The sequence below is a fragment of the Salmo trutta genome, chromosome 24 (genome assembly GCF_901001165.1).
Source record: "Salmo trutta chromosome 24, fSalTru1.1, whole genome shotgun sequence".
NCBI classification, from domain to species: domain Eukaryota; kingdom Metazoa; phylum Chordata; class Actinopteri; order Salmoniformes; family Salmonidae; genus Salmo; species Salmo trutta.
In genome coordinates this window covers 49,713,799-49,732,527 of record NC_042980.1, presented here as the reverse complement: position 1 = coordinate 49,732,527, position 18,729 = coordinate 49,713,799, and the positions used below count along the sequence as shown (strand labels likewise).

At 45.2% G+C, this 18,729-nt stretch overlaps 1 protein-coding gene across 1 annotated transcript in view; it reads left to right on the top strand.

The window, feature by feature from the left end:
• The first annotated feature begins 8,357 nt into the window (after positions 1-8,357).
• Positions 8,358-18,729, top strand: part of LOC115161455 (X-ray repair complementing defective repair in Chinese hamster cells 5) — a 29,416-nt gene continuing 19,044 nt past the window's right edge. The window contains exons 1-6 of the mRNA XM_029712445.1: positions 8,358-8,452; positions 9,296-9,409; positions 11,412-11,595; positions 11,946-11,994; positions 14,972-15,094; positions 15,543-15,692. Of these exons, the coding sequence (XP_029568305.1) occupies positions 8,435-8,452; positions 9,296-9,409; positions 11,412-11,595; positions 11,946-11,994; positions 14,972-15,094; positions 15,543-15,692 (638 nt within the window). The 5' untranslated portion in view covers positions 8,358-8,434. The remainder of the gene's footprint in view (positions 8,453-9,295; positions 9,410-11,411; positions 11,596-11,945; positions 11,995-14,971; positions 15,095-15,542; positions 15,693-18,729) is intronic.

Genomic DNA, 18,729 nt, shown 5'->3' with positions numbered 1-18,729 from the left:
TGCCTTTTGGTAGACTGTCATTGTAAATAAGATTTTTTTTTAACTGACTTGCCTAGTTAAATAAAGGTTAAATATAAAAATAAAATGTTTTTAAATAAAAAAATAATGACAGCTGTGATGGAAAATACAATTTTATAAATGCTGACAGATAATTTGTTAGTTTGACATGGTGGGATCTATTTGTGTCTGTAAAATTAATTATGCTGGGAATGGCAGTGGAAATGCTTTAATGTATAAATATTGATATAATAACCATCATATGAAGGAAACTTGGGATAGTATGATTTTGGGTACTCCTCTTCAGAATGTAACTGTGGGGGGAAATACAGCTATGGCTGATGAAAATGCGGTGAGCACGGACAACAATGCTTACAACTTCGCCCCTCCAATCCCCAGCTCAGGCCTTTACCTTATGACCCCGGCACTCCAGTCCCCAGCTCAGGCCTTTACCTTATGACCAGGGCACTCCAGTCCCCAGCTCAGGCCTTTACCTTATGACCAGGGCACTCCAGTCCCCAGCTCAGGCCTTTACCTTATGACCCCGGCACTCCAGTCCCCAGCTCAGGCCTTTACCTTATGACCCCGGCACTCCATTCCCCAGCTCAGGCCTTTACCTTACGACCCCGGCACTCCATTCCCCAGCTCAGGCCTTTACCTTATGACCCAGGCACTCCAGTCAAGCCCCAGGGGGGAAAGATGAGAGGCCAAGAGGGTATGTCACTTCTTGAGATGGAAAACAATATTGTGATGCTTTTTACAGCAAAGATAGATGAAAGGGCAAATGGCTTGGAGGTCATGGTTAGGGAGAATACGATGAAAATTGAGGCCATTAAAAAATGTGTTGACTTTATCTATGGAGAAGTGAAAACCCTCTAAAGTAACATGAAGAAAGTGGAAGTTATCTGCCAGGAAAATGAAAAGAAGGTGGCTGAACTCGAGCAAAAGGTGAATGAGGCGGAGAGCCACCAGCGCAGGTGGAACCTGAGGCTCCATGGAATTCCAGAGCAGGCAGGTGAGGACATCAAATGCAGAGTGGTTGACATCTGTGGAGCTGTCATTCCCGAATCAAAAGCCAAACTTCAGGAAAATGTAGACATCGTCCATCGTTTGGGAAGACTTAAGGATCAAGACAAGAGACCGAGGACAACCATCATCGGGTTCACCAACAGATCTACACGGGATCTTCTCTGGAGGCGAGCAAAGAATTGTGAATTCCTCATCAAGCAAAAATGGAGGTTCATGGAGGATCTGACCTCAGCGGACAAAGTGACAAGAGAGAAACTGTGGCTGATGGTGGCTGCAGCTCATCGATGGGAAAGAAATGCGGCCAAATCAGAACATTTGAGTGAGAGCCAGAGTCTAACTCGGACAGAACTGTCAGGCCAAAAAACTGATTACCAGGTGAAAAGCAGCCTTTTATTATAAAAATGTACACAAACACTTGAATGAGAAAAGGCTGACCTGAGAACTGGTAAACTAAACACTAACTATAGGTGAATAACTGCTTATTGTAAAGTCTACACAATGTCTCCCCCTTGTGGGAGTAACAATACTTTGGTAATTTTATGACCAATATTTTTTTACATTTTTTTTGTTGGAGAGGTTAATAATGGGATGGAAATCCTTTTGAGTTACATATGCTTAGGAAAAGCTTATATTAGCATAACAAGGTTGTTGGTTGAAGTTTATGTTTTTATCTCTTTGTTCAATTAGTGTCCGGGGTATTCGTAATTTACTCAAACGTAAGGCTATTTTCCTGTAATGCAAACGGTTTAATGGAGACTTTTACTTTTTACAAGAGACTCATGCTTGTTCTTCCAATCTTTTTGGAAAAATCAATGGGGTAACGATATCTGGTTATCATATGGCAACAACCACTCTGCAGGTGTAACAGTTTTAAGAGGTGCATTTAAAGGGGAGGTCATCAGTAGTAAGACTCACCACTCTGCAGGTGTAGCAGTTTTAAGAGGTGCATTTAAAGGGAAGGTCATCGGTAGTAAGACTCACCACTCTGCAGGTGTAACAGTTTTAAGAGGTGCATTTAAAGGGAAGGTCATCGGTAGTAAGACTCACCACTCTGCAGGTGTAACAGTTTTAAGAGGTGCATTTAAAGGGAAGGTCATCGGTAGTAAGACTCACCACTCTGGTCGTTGGTTAATTTTAACAGTAAATTTCAACAGTGAAATGTTTTTATTAGGGAATATTTATGCATCCAACAACAAACCAAACAACAGGATATTATTTCAAGAATTTGAAGAAGAAATTAATAGAGTTATAGGTGTATTTCAGGATATCAAAATTATCTTTGGTGGAGATTTTAATTCTGAATCTAATGTGATGATTGACAGATATCCCCCTCCTAAAAGATCCTGCATAGTTAATCCTGAGTTTAATAACCTATGTCTTGGTCTTGGATTAGTCGATATTTGGAGATCTAAATATCCTGATAAAAAGGAATTCACTTGGAGTAACAAGGACATGTCCAGACAGTCAAGAATTGACTTCTGGTTGATTTCTAATTCATTTGATAATTCTGTAGTCAAGGTATCAATTGAACCATCAATTGTTACTGATCATAAAGTTATATTCTTATCTTTAAATATTAATGGATCTGGAGACCAAATCCCATTAATGAACAATGATGGAAAGATACTTGCATCCATCTTTGCAGAAAGACTTAAAAAAGGTCTTGACCAAATCATTGATGATACCCAGTCTGGTTTTATGAAGGGCAGACATATATATGTAATAATATTCGACTAGTATTGGATTGCGTCCTACCTGACAGGTCGCTCCTACCAGGTGGCGTGGCGAGAATCTGTCTCCGCACCACGTGCTCTCACCACTGGTGTCCCCCAGGGCTCTGTTCTAGGCCCTCTCCTATTCTCACTATACACCAAGTCACTTGGCTCGGTCATATCCTCACATGGTCTCTCCTATCATTGCTACGCAGACGACACACAATTAATCTTCTCCTTTCCCCCTTCTGATAACCAGGTGGCGAATCACATCTCTGCATGTCTGGCAGACATATCAGTGTGGATGACGGCTCACCACCTCAAGCTGAACCTCGGCAAGACGGAGCTGCTCCTCTTCCCAGGGAAGGACTGCCCGTTCCATGATCTCGCCATCACGGTTGACAACTCCCTTGTGTCCTCCTCCCAGAGTGCTAAGAACCTTGGCGTGACCCTGGACAACACCCTGTCGTTCTCCACTAACATCAAGGCGGTGACCCGATCCTGTAGGTTCATGCTCTACAACATTCGCAGAGTACGACCCTGCCTCACACAGGAAGCGGCGCAGGTCCTAGTCCAGGCACTTGTCATCTCCCGTCTGGATTACTGCAACTCGCTGTTGGCTGGGCTCCCTGCCTGTGCCATTAAACCCCTACAACTCATCCAGAACTCCGCAGCCCGTCTGGTGTTCAACCTTCCCAAGTTCTCTCATGTCACCCCGCTCCTCTGCTCTCTCCACTGGCTTCCAGTTGAAGCTCGCATCCGCTACAAGTCCATGGTGCTTGCCTACGGAGCTGTGAGGGGAACGGCACCTCCATACCTTCAGGCTCTGATCAGGCCCTACACCCAAACAAGGGCACTGCGTTCATCCACCTCTGGCCTGCTCGCCTCCCTACCTCTGAGGAAGCACAGCTCCCGCTCAGCCCAGTCAAAACTGTTCGCTGCTCTGGCACCCCAATGGTGGAACAAGCTCCCTCACGACGCCAGGACAGCGGAGTCAATCACCACCTTCCGGAGACACCTGAAACCCCACCTCTTTAAGGAATACCTGGGATAGGATAAAGTAATCCTTCTACCCCCCCCCCCAAAAGATTTAGATGCACTATTGTAAAGTGGTTTTTCCACTGGATATCTTAAGGTGAATGCACCAATTTGTAAGTCGCTCTGGATAAGAGCGTCTGCTAAATGACTTAAATGTAAATGTAAATGTATTTTACTTGATAGACTACAATGACCACATTATGGAAGATAGCTTTATTTTATTTGTAGACTTTTACAAGGCATTTGATAAAGTTGAACATTATTTTCTTTTTGAGACTCTTCGATTTTTTTGGTTTTGGTCAATATTTTCAAAGTGTAATTAAGACACTTTACAATAATAGTAACAGCTCTGTTAAATTATCCCATGGAACTTCACAAAGATTCGACATTAGACGTGGAATTAAACAAGGATGTTCAATTTCTCCTTTCTTATTTTTATTGGTCACACAAGTTATGGCACTTCATATAAATAAGGATAGTTTTAGGGGTATTCAGATACAAGACAAAGAGATAAAATGTTCACAATTGGCTGACGACACCACAATTTTTTGGAACGATCATAATGAAGTCAAGAAAGCTATTGAGTGTATTAATGCCTTCACACATGTATCAGGTTTATCTCTGAGTATTAGGAAATGTGAATTATTTGCGTTGAAAAGATGTGACTTAAACTCAGTATGTAATATCCCTGTAAAAGATGTGATCATATATCTTGGTATTACAGTTAGCAAAGATCAGAAAGAAAGGGCGAACTTAATTTTCTCTCCTGTTGTATAGTAAAAATGGAAAGAGATTTAACTCCTGGTTATTAAGAGATCTTTCTTTATCTGGACGTGTACTTGTATCAAAATCTGAAGGTCTGTCCAGATTAGTTTATACCTCCCTTGCCTTGGAGGTTCCTCTGTCAGTAACTAAAATGGTTGATACGAAATTATTTAACTTCATATGGAGGAATAAACCTCATTATTTAAGAAAAGCGGTAATATGTAGCACCCAAGGTGAGGGAGGGTTGAATGCTCTGGATTTTAAAACCTCTAATATAATATTTAAAATTAAATGGATGCAAAACTATTTAAGAAATAAGGATTGCATTTGGAATATAATCCCTAATTTAATATTCCAACAAATTGGTGGTCTAGGATTCTTAAAATCCCTATTCGTAAAATGCCTATTAAGCTTGCAAACTTTCATAAACAAGTACTTCAAACTTGGAACCTCATGTACAAACACAATTTTTCCCCTATACAATCTGGAATAATAAAGACATAAAATACAAAAACAAATCTTTGTTTTTCCAGAACTCGTTTGACAACAACATTATTTGGGTTAAATAATTACTGAACAATGATGGACAACTATATGATTATTCAGAATTTATTAGAACGCACAATGTTACATTCACTCCAGAGGAGTATCAAATGGTTGTTAGAGCTGTCCCTAAAGGTGCTATTCTTCTTTTAGGAGAATATAACAATACTCCAAGTGCAACTGTTGAGGATTTTGTAGCCTCAATACAACTAGAAGGAATTGACATTTTAAACTATAAATGTAATAACATGTATATAAGGAAACTATGTCAACTATGTCAATAAGCCCACTATAATTGAGAATTTCAATAAGCATTTTTCTACGGCTGGCCATGCTTTCCACCTAACTCCCCCCACTGCATTCAACAGCACTGCACCCCCCACAGCTACTCGCTCAAGCCTCCCCCATTTCTCCTTCTCCCAAATCCATTCAGCTGATGTTCTGAAAGAGCTGCAAAATCTGGACCCCTACAAATCAGCTGGGCTTGACAATCTGGACCCTTTCTTTCTAAAATTATCTGCCGAAATTATTGCAACCCCTATTACTAGCCTGTTCAACCTCTCTTTCGTGTCGTCTGAGATTCCCATAGATTGGAAAGCAGCTGCTGTCATCCCCCTCTTCAAAGGAGGTGACACTCTTGACCCAAATTGCTACAGACCTTTATCCATCCTACCCTGCCTTTCTAAGGTCTTCGAAAGCCAAGTCAACAAACAGATTACTGACCATTTCGAATCCCACCGCACCCTCTCCGCTATGCAATCTGGTTTCAGAGCTGGTCATGGGTGCACCTCAGCCACGCTCAAGGTCCTAAACGACATCGTAACCGCCATCGATAAGAAACAATACTGTGCTGCCGTATTCATTGACCTGGCCAAAGCTTTTGACTCTGTTAATAACCACATCCTCATCGGTAGACTCAGTAGCCTTGGTTTCTCAAACGATTGCGTCGCCTGGTTCACCAACTACTTCTCTGACAGAGTTCAGTGTGTCAAATCGGAGGGCCTACTGTCTGGACCTCTGGCAGTCTCTATGGGGGTACCACAGGGTTCAATTCTTGGGCCAACTCTTTTCTCTGTATACATAAATGATGTCGCTCTTGCTGCTGGTGAATCTCTGATCCACCTCTACGCAGACGACACCATTCTGTATACTTCTGGCCCTTCTTTGGACACTGTGTTAACAACCCTCCAGACGAGCTTCAATGCCATTCAACTCTCCTTCCGTGGTCTCCAACTGCTCCTAAACACAAGTAAAACTAAATGCATGCTCTTCAACCGATCGCTGCCTGCACCTGCCCGCCTGTCCAGCATCACTTCTCCGGACGGTTCTAACTTAGAATTTGTGGACAACTACAAATACCTAGGTGTCTGGTTAGACTGTAAACTCTCCTTCCAGACTCACATCAATCATCTCCAATCCAAAGTGAAATCTAGAATTGGCTTCCTATTTCGCAACAAAGCATCCTTCACTCATGCTGCCAAACATACCCTCGTAAAACTGACCATCCTACCAATCCTCGACTTCGGCGACGTCATTTACAAAATAGCCTCCAATACCCTACTCAACAAGCTGGATGCAGTCTATCACAGTGCCATCCGTTTTGTCACCAAAGCCCCATATACTACCCACCACTGCGACCTGTACGCTCTCGTTGGCTGGCCTTCGCTTCATAATCGTCGCCAAACACATTGGCTCCAGGTCATCTACAAGACCCTGCTAGGTAAAGTCCCCCCTTATCTCCGCTCACTGGTCACCATAGCAGCAGCCACCTGTAGCACGCGCTCCAGCAGGTATATCTCTCTGGTCACCCCTAAAGCCAACTCCTCCTTTGGTCGTCTCTCCTTCCAGTTCTCAGCTGCCAATGACTGGAACGAACTACAAAAATCTCTGAAACTGGAAACACTTATCTCCCTCACTAGCTTTAAGCACCAGCTGTCAGAGCAGCTCACAGATCTCTGCACCTGTACATAGCCCATCTTTAATTTAGCCCAAACTACTACCTCTTCCCCTACTGTATTTATTTATTTTATTTATTTTGCTCCTTTGCACCATATTATTTATATTTTAACTTTTAACTTTCTTCAAACTACAAATCTACCATTCCAGTGTTTTTTCTTGCCATACTTTATTTACTTTGCCACCATGGCATTTTTTTGCCTTTACCTCCCTTATCTCACATCATTTGCTCACATTGTATATAATCTTGTTTTTTCTACTGCATCATTGATTGTATGTTGTTTTACTCCATGTGTAACTCTGTGTTTTTGTATGTTGTCGAACTGCTTTGCTTTATCTTGGCCAGGTCGCAATTGTAAATGAGAACTTGTTCTCAACTTGCCTACCTGGTTAAATAAAGGTGAAATAAATAAAAAAAATAAAAATGTTACTATTCCCTCTGCTAAAATGTACTGGACTGCAGCCTTAGGACAAGTGAACTGGAACAAAGTTTCGTTGTTATCTGGTAAATATTGTATATCTAATAAGGTGAAATAAGTATCATACAAACTCATTCATAGAATCTACCCTGTTACGTCCTTTATTATACACAGATTTAAAATAGCTATTGATAACAAATGTGTATTTTGTGATTGTGACTCAGAGACTCTTGACCATTTATTTTGGGACTGTTCTTATGTCAGAAGATTTTGGTGTGAGTTAGATTTTATTTGAAAAGAAACAACTATTAATGTTAATTTGAAAGACTCTATGTTTTAAGAGGTGCATTTATTATGTTTTATTTTGAACCAAATGATATGGACCCTGATTTAACTTTCATTGTTAATTTGTTTATCTTTCATGGAAGATTATTTGTCCATAAAATGAAGTGGGCAGAGAACAAACCCCTTTTCACAATATTTTAGATAGAATTGAAATATTATTTTGAAATGATCAGTAAATGTAAAAACAAAAAAGCAATACGCACCATAAAAGTGTTTAACAAATTGAAAATTAATCTTGATATGTAATACTGTTAGGTTTTGTACTCTTGTTTGTATATTTCTGTTTTTTTATTTTTATTTGTTGTGTTCATAATAAAAATAAAAAACATAAAAAAATAATAAAATAAAAAATGAAGGAAACTTGGAGTCAGGGGATGATATGGTGTGTGGTCCTCCCACTAGGATTTGGGAAATCTTGGAGTTTATTAGGCTACAGATTAAATAACTCACAATGAATTTCACACGGTGGTGAAAGTGCAGTGATGCGGGTCTTATTCTTATAAGGAATTGTAGAATATTCGCATGAAAATCTGTCGCCAATTGGATGGAAGCCTCGCTAGTAGGAACCTTTCCTACCTGGCGTTTGTTTCCCCTCCGGACTCATAAAAAGGCGAGGGAAAGGAAATCAAGATGGCGCGTTCAGCGAAGGCAAGTTCTTCGAGATTTACTGACTCATATCTTGCAAGCTATTATTTATTTATGTTCAAGAACTCTAGATAATTATAAAATAATTAATATCTAGATGCTAGTCCTCACATTTTAGTAGTGAATTTTTCCATTAGTTTGTTAACTAAGGGACTAAACTCCCCAATGAAGGAAGTTCTTCACCGTGGAGTTTAGTCCTCGGTAAGTTAACTAGAATCACTCAGCTAAGTTAGCTAATGAACTTTAGCTAGCTAACGTTAGTTGTTTGTGATGATATTGGTGATTTACGCCATGGCCACATCAATCCAGGGGTGTATTCATTACGTCTTGCGACAGGAAACCTTTTGTCGTTTAACAACCAAACTGAAACGATACGGGGAAGGTCTTAGCTACCCGAATCTGTCAATTAAAACTCAGTTTGTAGTAAACCGTTTCGCGTTAGAATCGGCGTAATACACCATAGGGGTGTGATCGTTTAGTTTTGCAACTGCATTGTTGGGTTTAGAGCTGGCAAGGAAGTACTGTGCATGTGACATTGAAACTTGAGAGAATGTAGGTAGGTCCTTCCCTATTCCGTTTGCTTCTGTTTAAGATAAGTTTTCCAACATAATCTGTGTAATGAATACAGCCCAGGGAATGTGTTAGTGTCTGTAAACCTGCCCCCTTCTGGAGATTAAGTGGGCCTTGCCCTTGTGTTGTCCCAAACAAAGACAGCCCTGTTGATCAAAGGATGGGTCTAACTGCTGCTGGCTACATGCGTTACTAACTACGAGTCAGAACACAACACCAGTAGGTTTATTGTATTTGAATAATTAAAAGTATGTTCTCTCTGTGTTGCTAAACTAGACAGCGTTGGTTCTGTGTCTGGATGTGGGTTTCTCCATGTCCAACTCTGCCCCGGGACAGGAAACGCCCTTCCAACTGGCCAAGAAAGTCATCCAGAAGTTTGTTCAGCGCCAGGTACTGTCTCTGATTCAACGGGTGAATCTCCAAATGTATTTCCTAGATTCCTCATGTCCTCTCTCTTCTTTCGTCCTTCTCGAAACCCATTGGATGAGAAGATCAGAGGGGAGGAACCTCCAGATCTTTTGCTCCAATGTGCTTTGAGAAGGAGACAAGGGAGGAAGCGAGCAATCAACTAAACATTATTGGGATTATTTTTTATAAAGAAACTGTGGGTGTGTTCCAAAATGCATACTTGTGTTCTTTCCAGAGCGTATAGCGAGTACGGAAGTTACATGTGTTCCGTCTAGAGCATGTAGGGAGTACGCGTATGAGAACCCAAGTTTTATTTTGAAGTAACTAAAACGTAAATCTAGGCTATGTTGAGTGGGCGTAGATGGTGATGGCTTGACGTCAGTTAGTCCTGTACTGGAAAAGTGTCTATAAGCGTACTTGGGAGGTCTGTCAAGCATGGGGAAGCATACTTTTTCATTCTCTTTGCCGGGGAGGCTATCCCATAACACCTTGAGACACAGCGGAAATTCACCAAACTAAGGAATTGATGGCAAACTGAGTATTACGTTTATTTATTCACCAAATTATGTTAATTTATTTTCATATGAATTTTGAATTCAAATGTTTAGTCACTGCTTTTTATCAGCCCGTTAGCCGAGCTAAGTTAGCTCGTCAGATGCGACGATGGATGGCTAGCTAGCAGGCAAGCTCTTCCTGGTTCCTGGTCACCAGGACAGATGTATAGAACTAGGGAACCTCCCGTCCACCAGGGAAAACACCCAGGAGTTTATTCAGCAGGGTGCAACATCACTCTGTTAGGTGAATGCACCAATTTGTAAGTCGCTCTGGATAAGAGCGTCTGCTAAATGACTTAAATGTAAATGTAATGTAAATGTTAGAAGTAGATCCACACGTTATTCTCTATCATGCACAATTGTGTGCTCTGGTGACTCCTTGTGGTGGGCCGGGCGCCTGCAGGTTGACTTCGGTCGTCAGTTGAACTGTTTCCTCCGACTCATTGGTTATGCGGGTGGGTGTTAAGGAGCGCGGTTTGGTGGGTCGTGTTTCGGAGGACACATGACTCGACCTTCGCCTCTCCCGAGCCCATTGGGGAGTTGCAGCGTTGAGACAAGATTGTAATTGGATATCACGAAATTGAGGCGAAGAAGAGGGGGGTAAAACCTTAACTGTCATACGTCCACAACGATGTAGCAGCAGACTAAGGAATTTGTGAGAGGAGGATTCTGGTTGTCAACTTAATTCAGGTACCGAGAATTCTGTTGTCATTCGTGTTAGAACTCAATGAATATATTTACATGCACACTAATAATTCAATATTTTAAGCTGATTGTCAGAAGGCCGGGTGTTGCGGTAGTCATGTAAACAACTTACTCTGACCGTACGCCATCTTAACTGTCGTATGGTTAAAATCGAGGGAAGCGTACGCCGATTAAAACACCTGGTTTTCTGCGCGATCTTTTAAATTATTAGGGCGTGACCATCTTAATCAGGGTTCCAGCTATGTATTTGATCTGCAAACCAAGTCTCCAGCCCTGGGAAGGAACATTTTTAAAGGATCTTGGCATTGGAGAGAAAATGTTGCAGTTTTCAGGCTAATATCCTTCAAATCTACACATTTTGCCATGAGGCAAAGAATTACAAAAATAAAACATTGTTCCCCAGGGTTGAGAACATACATTGAGGATGAATAATACTATATTAGACCCTAAAGTTATTCCATGAATCCCTTGGCCAAAAAAAAGCGCTGGACCCTTTGCCGTACCTCGGCAGGCCCCACTTTGAGAACGCTCTGCAGTACCTCGGCAGGCCCCACTTTGAGAACGCTCTCCCGTACCTCGGCAGGCCCCACTTTGAGAACGCTCTGCAATACCTCGGCAGGCCCCACTTTGAGAACGCTCTGCAGTACCTCGGCAGAGCGTACTGCAGAGCGGTAGTGCAATATGTAGGGGGAATGTGCTGTCATTTGGGTCTGTCTTTCCTGCAGGTGTTTGCTGAGAACAAAGATGAGCTGGCTCTGGTGCTGTTTGGGTCAGACAACACTAAGAACAACCTAGCTAAAGACGGCCAGTACCAGAACATCTCAGTACACCGCCAACTCATGATCCCAAACTTTGAGCTGCTGGAAGAGATCCAGAATGATGTGCACCCTGGGAGTCAACAGGCTGACTGTATCCTTCCTTTGACTGACCACAGAACACAGCTCACTCCTTCAGTAGACGGCACTGTTGACATGCTGTTTTTAAACCAATGAGTCTAGTGTAGAGGGCCTAATATATATGTGTGTGTGTGTGTGTGTGTGTGTATGTATATATATATATTAGGCAGAAACATTTATTTTGTCATTATTATATATAATGATTTCAGTTCTTTTATGCTATTAATTTAATAGGAAACGAGCTAAATAAATGTTTCTGCTGTTAGGCCGTTGTCAGTGTGTGTGAATCGTTAGGTCTGTATTTGACCTTGATAAACTGTATTGCTGTTAACTGACTTATTTCCTTAACCGCCGTTGGCTCAGGGCTGGATGCTCTCGTTGTGTGCATGGACCTGCTTCAGAACGAAACTCTGTAAGTAATCTGTTTCACATAGCTAGATCATTCTGTGTGAAAGTGAAACAAAATATCTCTACTTTGATAATAGAATACCAAATTGGCTTCCTCAAGCAAATCCTCTGTAAGCTCAGTTGGTCGAGCATTGCTCTTGCAATGCAGGGAGAGTGGGTTCAATTCCCGCTCCCACCATCCCACAAAAAGTTATACATGCATGACTGTAAGTGGCTTTGGATAAAAACATCTGATGAATGTATTATTAGGGTAAGATTTTACTAGACACATGTTACAGCTGACATAACTTGTCATAATTTATATGGTCATAACACTGTCATGACACATACAGTACCAGTCAAAGGTTTAGGACACACCTACTCATTCAAGGGTTTTTATTTCTACTATTTTCTACATTGTAGAATAATAGTGAAGACATCAAAACTATGAAATAACACATATGGAATCATGTAGTAACCAAAAAAGTGTTAAATCAAAATCTATTTTATATTTGAGGTTTGTCAAAGTAGCCACCCTGTGCCTTGATGACAGCTTTGCACACTCTTGGCATTCTCTCAACCAGCTTCATGAGGTAGTCATCTGGAATGCATTTCAATTGACAGGTATATCTTGTTAAAAGCTCATTTGTGGAATTTCTTTCCTCCTTAACCTGTTGAGGACAGCCAATGGCATCGCACGGTGCGAAATACAAAACCAACTAAAATACCACAATTCAATTTTCTCAAACAATCAACTATTTTACACCATTTTAAAGATAAGACTCTCGTTAATCTAACCACATTGTCCGATTTCAAAAAGACTTCACAGCGAAAGCAAAACATTAGATTGTTAGGAGAGTACATAGACACAAATAATCACACAGCCATTTTCCAAGCAAGCATATATGTCACATAAACCCAAACCACAGCTAAATGCAGCACTAACCTTTGATGATCTTCATCAGATGACACTCCTAGGACATTATGTTATACAATACATGCATGTTTTGTTCAATCAAGTTCATATTTATATCAAAAACCAGCTTTTTACATTAGCATGTGATGTTTAGAACTAGCAACTAGCATACCCACCGCAAACTTCCGGTGAATTTACTTAATACATAACAATTATTTTAAGAATTATAGATACAGAACTCCTTTATGCAATCGCTATGTCCGATTTTAAAATACCTTTTCGGCGATAGCACATTTTGCAATATTCTGAGTACATAGCTCGGCCATCACGGCTAGCTATTTTGACATCCGCCAACTTCGGGGTCACGTAAACTCAGAATTACTATTAGAAAAATTGGATTACCTTTGCTGTTCTTCGTCAGAATGCACTCCCAGGACTTCTACTTCAACAACAAATGTTGTTTTGGTTCCAAATAATCCATAGGTATATCCAAATACCTTCGTTTTGTTTGTGCGTTCAGGTCACTATCCGAAGGGTAACGCGCGAGCGCATTTCGTGACAAAAAAAATCGAAATATTCCATTACCGTACTTAGAAGCATGTCAAACGCTGTTTAAAATCATTTTTTATGCTATTTTTCTCGTAAAATAGCGATAATATTCCGACCGGGAGTCGTTGTATTCATTCAAAGACTGAAAGAAAAACATGGCGAGTCCCCAGGCTGACCACTTACAAACTCTGCTCCTATACTTTGCCCAGAGACAGCAGACACCCCATTCCACTTTCTGGCGGCTTTAGAGAGCCAATGGAAGCCTTAGAAAGTGTCACGTTACAGCACAGATGCTGTAATGTCGATAGAGATGCAACAGAAGGACAACAAATTGTCAGACAGGGCACTTCCTGTATGGAATCTTCTCAGGTTTTGGCCTGCCATATGAGTTCTGTTATACTCACAGACACCATTCAAACAGTTTTAGAAACTTTAGAGTGTTTTCTATCCAAATCTACGAATTATCTGCATATTCTAGTTTCTGGGCAGGGGTAGTAACCAGATTAAATCGGGTACGTTTTTTATCCGGCCGTGAAAATACTGCCCCCTATCCCAAAGAAGTTAATGTGTTTGAGCCAATCAGTTGTGTTGTGACAAGGTAGGGGTGATATACAGAACATAGCCCTATTTGGAAAAAGACCAAGTCCATATTATGGCAAGTACAGCTCAAATAAGCACAGAAACAGCAGTCCATCATTACTTTAAGACATGAAGGTCAGTCAATACGGGAAATGTCAAGATCTTTGAAAGTTTCTTCAAGTGTAATCGCAAAAACCATCAAGCGCTATGATGAAACTGGCTCTCATGAGGACCGCCACAGGAAAGGAAGACCCAGAGTTACCTCTGCTGCAGAGGATAAGTTCATTATAGTTACCAGCCTCAGAAATTGCAGCCCAAATAAATGCTTCAGAGTTCAAGTAACAGACACATCTCAACATCAACTGTTCAGAGGAGACTCAGTGAATCAGGCCTTCATGGTCGAATGGCTGCAAAGAAACCACTACTAAAGGACACCAACAAGAAGAAGAGACTTGCTTGGACCAAGAAACACGAGCGTTGGACATTAGACCAGTGGAAATTTACCCTTTGGTCTGATGGGCTATAAAATAACGCAATATATGTCACAACAGGTGTAAATATATGGGTTGTGAGGGTTATGACCTTATGACAAGTTGTCAGCTGTTATGACAGGTTATGACCTTAGTTGTCAGCTGTTATGACAGGTTATGACCTTAGTTGTCAGCTGTTATGACAGATTATGACGCTGGGTGTCAAGTCAAGTGTTATCAGAATGATTGTAGATGACAGAAAGGACACCATAGGAGGAGCTGCCGTGTCGTGATCTGGTGGTTCACGCGTGATCTGGTGGTTCACGCGTGATCTGGTGGTTCACGCGTGATCTGGTGGTTCACGCGTGATCTGGTGGTTCACGCGTGATCTGGTGGTTCACGCGTGATCTGGTGGTTCACGCGTGATCTGGTGGTTCACGCGTGATCACGTTTCCTATGTAACTTGGTTGTGTTTGACTGTTCTTCAGGGGAAAGAGATATGAGCGTCAGAACATCGTCCTGCTCACAGACCTGAACACGCCGAGCAGTCCTGACCAGCTGGACGTTATCATAGGCAACCTGAAGAGATCCGGAGTCACTCTGCAGTTCTTGTGTGTATATACAGTGGGGCAAAAAAGTATTTAGTCAGCCAACAATTGTGCAAGTTCTCCCACTTAAAAAGATGAGAGGCCTGTAATTTTTATCATAGGTACACGTCAACTATGACAGACAAAATGAGAGAAAAAAATCCAGAAAATCACATTGTAGGATTTTGTATGAATTTATTTGCAAATTACAGGCCTCTCTCATCTTTTTAAGTGGGAGAACTTGCACAATTGTTGGCTGACTAAATACTTTTTTGCACCACTGTATGTGTTATTCTACTGTAGAGATCTCTAATGGCTTGGCATATATCATGGAACCATTGAATGCATCTACATTAGCGCTTCATCTGAAATGGCATCCTGTTTCCTGTATAATGCAGTACTTTTGGCCAGGCTCTGGCGATTTGGGACACAGCCATGGAGTGACTCCAAACTGACCCCTCTGTTTCTCCAGCCTACCCTTCCCTGTAGATGGAGGGGGTTCCAAACCCCCCGACGGGGGTAAAGGTCTGTCCGCAGAGCAGCAGCAGGGCCTGGAGATGACCAAGCAGGTCATGATGTCTCTGGATGAAGACGACGGTCTGGAGGAAGTCTACACCTTCAGGTAGGAAGTCACTGGGGTCTGTGTTCCAGATGTTACCCTGACCAGGGCCTGGAGGAGGGCCTGGAGGGGGTCTGTGTTCCAGATGTTACCCTAGTCCCTATCTGGTGCAGTACTTCTGGAGGGGGGTCTAGGGGGGGGGCCTGGAGGGGGGTCTAGGGGGGGGGGGGGTCTAGTGGGGCCAGGAGGGGGGGGTCTGTGTTCCAGATGTTACCCTAGTCCCTATCTGGTGCAGTACTTCTGACCGGAGCCTGGAGCGGGGTCCAGGGGGGCCTGGAGGGTGGTCTAGGGGGGCCTGGAGGGGGGTCTAGGGGGGCCTGGAGGGTTAGTAGAGGGGGGCCTGGAGGGTTAGTAGAGGGGGGCCTGGAGGGTTAGTCTAGGGGGGCCTGGAGGGTTAGTAGAGGGGGGGCCTGGAGGGTTAGGAGAGGGGGACCTGGAGGGTTAGGAGAGGGGGACTGGAGGGTTAGTAGAGGGGGGCCTGGAGGGTTAGTAGAGGGGGGGCCTGGAGGGTTAGTAGAGGGGGGCCTGGAGGGTTAGTAGAGGGGGGCCTGGAGGGTTAGGAGAGGGGGGCCTGGAGGGTTAGGAGAGGGGGGCCTGGAGGGTTAGTAGAGGGGGGCCTATAGGGTTGGTAGAGGGGGGCCTATAGGGTTGGTAGAGGGGGGCCTATAGGGTTGGTAGAGGGGGGCCTATAGGGTTGGTAGAGGGGGGGCCTATAGGGTTGGTAGAGGGGGGCCTATAGGGTTGGTAGAGGGGGGCCTATAGGGTTGGTAGAGGGGGGCCTATAGGGTTGGTAGAGGGGGGCCTATAGGGTTGGTAGAGGGGGGCCTATAGGGTTGGTAGAGGGGGGCCTATAGGGTTGGTAGAGGGGGGCCTATAGGGTTGGTAGAGGGGGGCCTATAGGGTTGGTAGAGGGGGGCCTATAGGGTTGGTAGAGGGGGGCCTATAGGGTTGGTAGAGGGGGGCCTATAGGGTTGGTAGAGGGGGGTCTATAGGGTTGGTAGAGGGGGGCCTGGAGGGGGGTCTAGGGGGGCCTATAGGGTTGGTAGAGGGGGGCCTGGAGGGGGGTCTAGGGGGGCCTGGGGGGTTAGTAGAGGGGGGCCTGGAGGGTTAGTAGAGGGGGGCCTGGGGGGTTAGTAGAGGGGGGCCTGGAGGGTTAGTAGAGGGGGGCCTGGAGGGTTAGTCTAGGGAAGCCTGGAGGGTTGGTAGAGGGGGGGCCTGGAGGGTTGGTAGAGGGGGGCCTGGAGGGTTAGTAGAGGGGGGCCTGGAGGGTTAGTAGAGGGGGGCCTGGAGGGTTAGTAGAGGGGGGCCTGGAGGGTTAGTAGAGGGGGGCCTGGAGGGTTAGGAGAGGGGGGCCTGGAGGGTTAGGAGAGGGGGGCCTATAGGGTTGGTAGAGGGGGGCCAGGAGGGTTAGTAGAGGGGGGCCAGGAGGGTTAGTAGAGGGGGGGCCTATAGGGTTGGTAGAGGGGGGCCTGGAGGGTTAGTAGAGGGGGGCCTATAGGGTTGGTAGAGGGGGGCCTATAGGGTTGGTAGAGGGGGGCCTATAGGGTTGGTAGAGGGGGGCCTATAGGGTTGGTAGAGGGGGGCCTATAGGGTTGGTAGAGGGGGGCCTGGAGGGTTAGTCTAGGGGGGCCTGGAGGGTTAGTAGAGGGGGGGGCCTGGAGGGTTAGGAGAGGGGGGCCTGGAGGGTTAGTAGAGGGGGGCCTGGAGGGTTAGTAGAGGGGGGGCCTGGAGGGTTAGTAGAGGGGGGCCTGGAGGGTTAGGAGAGGGGGGCCTGGAGGGTTAGTAGAGGGGGGCCTGGAGGGTTAGTAGAGGGGGGCCTGGAGGGTTGGTAGAGGGGGGGCCTATAGGGTTGGTAGAGGGGGGCCTATAGGGTTGGTAGAGGGGGGCCTATAGGGTTGGTAGAGGGGGGTCTATAGGGTTGGTAGAGGGGGGCCTGGAGGGGGGTCAAGGGGGGCCTATAGGGTTGGTAGAGGGGGGCCTGGAAGGGGGTCTAGGGGGGCCTGGAGGGTTAGTAGAGGGGGGCCTGGAGGGTTAGTAGAGGGGGGCCTGGAGGGTTAGTCTAGGGGGGCCTGGAGGGTTAGTCTAGGGGGGCCTGGAGGGTTAGGAGAGGGGGGCCTGGAGGGTTGGTAGAGGGGGGCCTATAGGGTTGGTAGAGGGGGGCCTATAGGGTTGGTAGAGGGGGGCCTGGAGGGTTGGTAGAGGGGGGCCTGGAGGGTTGGTAGAGGGGGGCCTGGAGGGTTAGGAGAGGGGGGCCTGGAGGGTTAGGAGAGGGGGGCCTATAGGGTTGGTAGAGGGGGGGCCTATAGGGTTGGTAGAGGGGGGGCCTATAGGGTTGGTAGAGGGGGGCCTATAGGGTTGGTAGAGGGGGGCCTGGAGGGTTAGGAGAGGGGGGCCTATAGGGTTGGTAGAGGGGGGCCTATAGGGTTGGTAGAGGGGGGCCTATAGGGTTGGTAGAGGGGGGGCCTATAGGGTTGGTAGAGGGGGGGCCTATAGGGTTGGTAGAGGGGGGGCCTATAGGGTTGGTAGAGGGGGGGCCTATAGGGTTGGTAGAGGGGGGGCCTATAGGGTTGGTAGAGGGGGGCCTATAGGGTTGGTAGAGGGGGGCCTATAGGGTTGGTAGAGGGGGGCCTGGAGGGGGGTCTAGGGGGGCCTATAGGGTTGGTAGAGGGGGGCCTGGAGGGGGGTCTAGGGGGGCCTATAGGGTTGGTAGAGGGGGGCCTGGAGGGGGGTCTAGGGGGGCCTATAGGGTTGGTAGAGGGGGGCCTGGAGGGGGGTCTAGGGGGACCTATAGGGTTGGTAGAGGGGGGCCTATAGGGTTGGTAGAGGGGGGCCTATAGGGTTGGTAGAGGGGGGCCTATAGGGTTGGTAGAGGGGGACCTATAGGGTTGGTAGAGGGGGGCCTGGAGGGGGGTCTAGGGGGGCCTATAGGGTTGGTAGAGGGGGGCCTATAGGGTTGGTAGAGGGGGGCCTATAGGGTTGGTAGAGGGGGACCTATAGGGTTGGTAGAGGGGGGCCTGGAGGGAGTCATTTGGGACAAAGC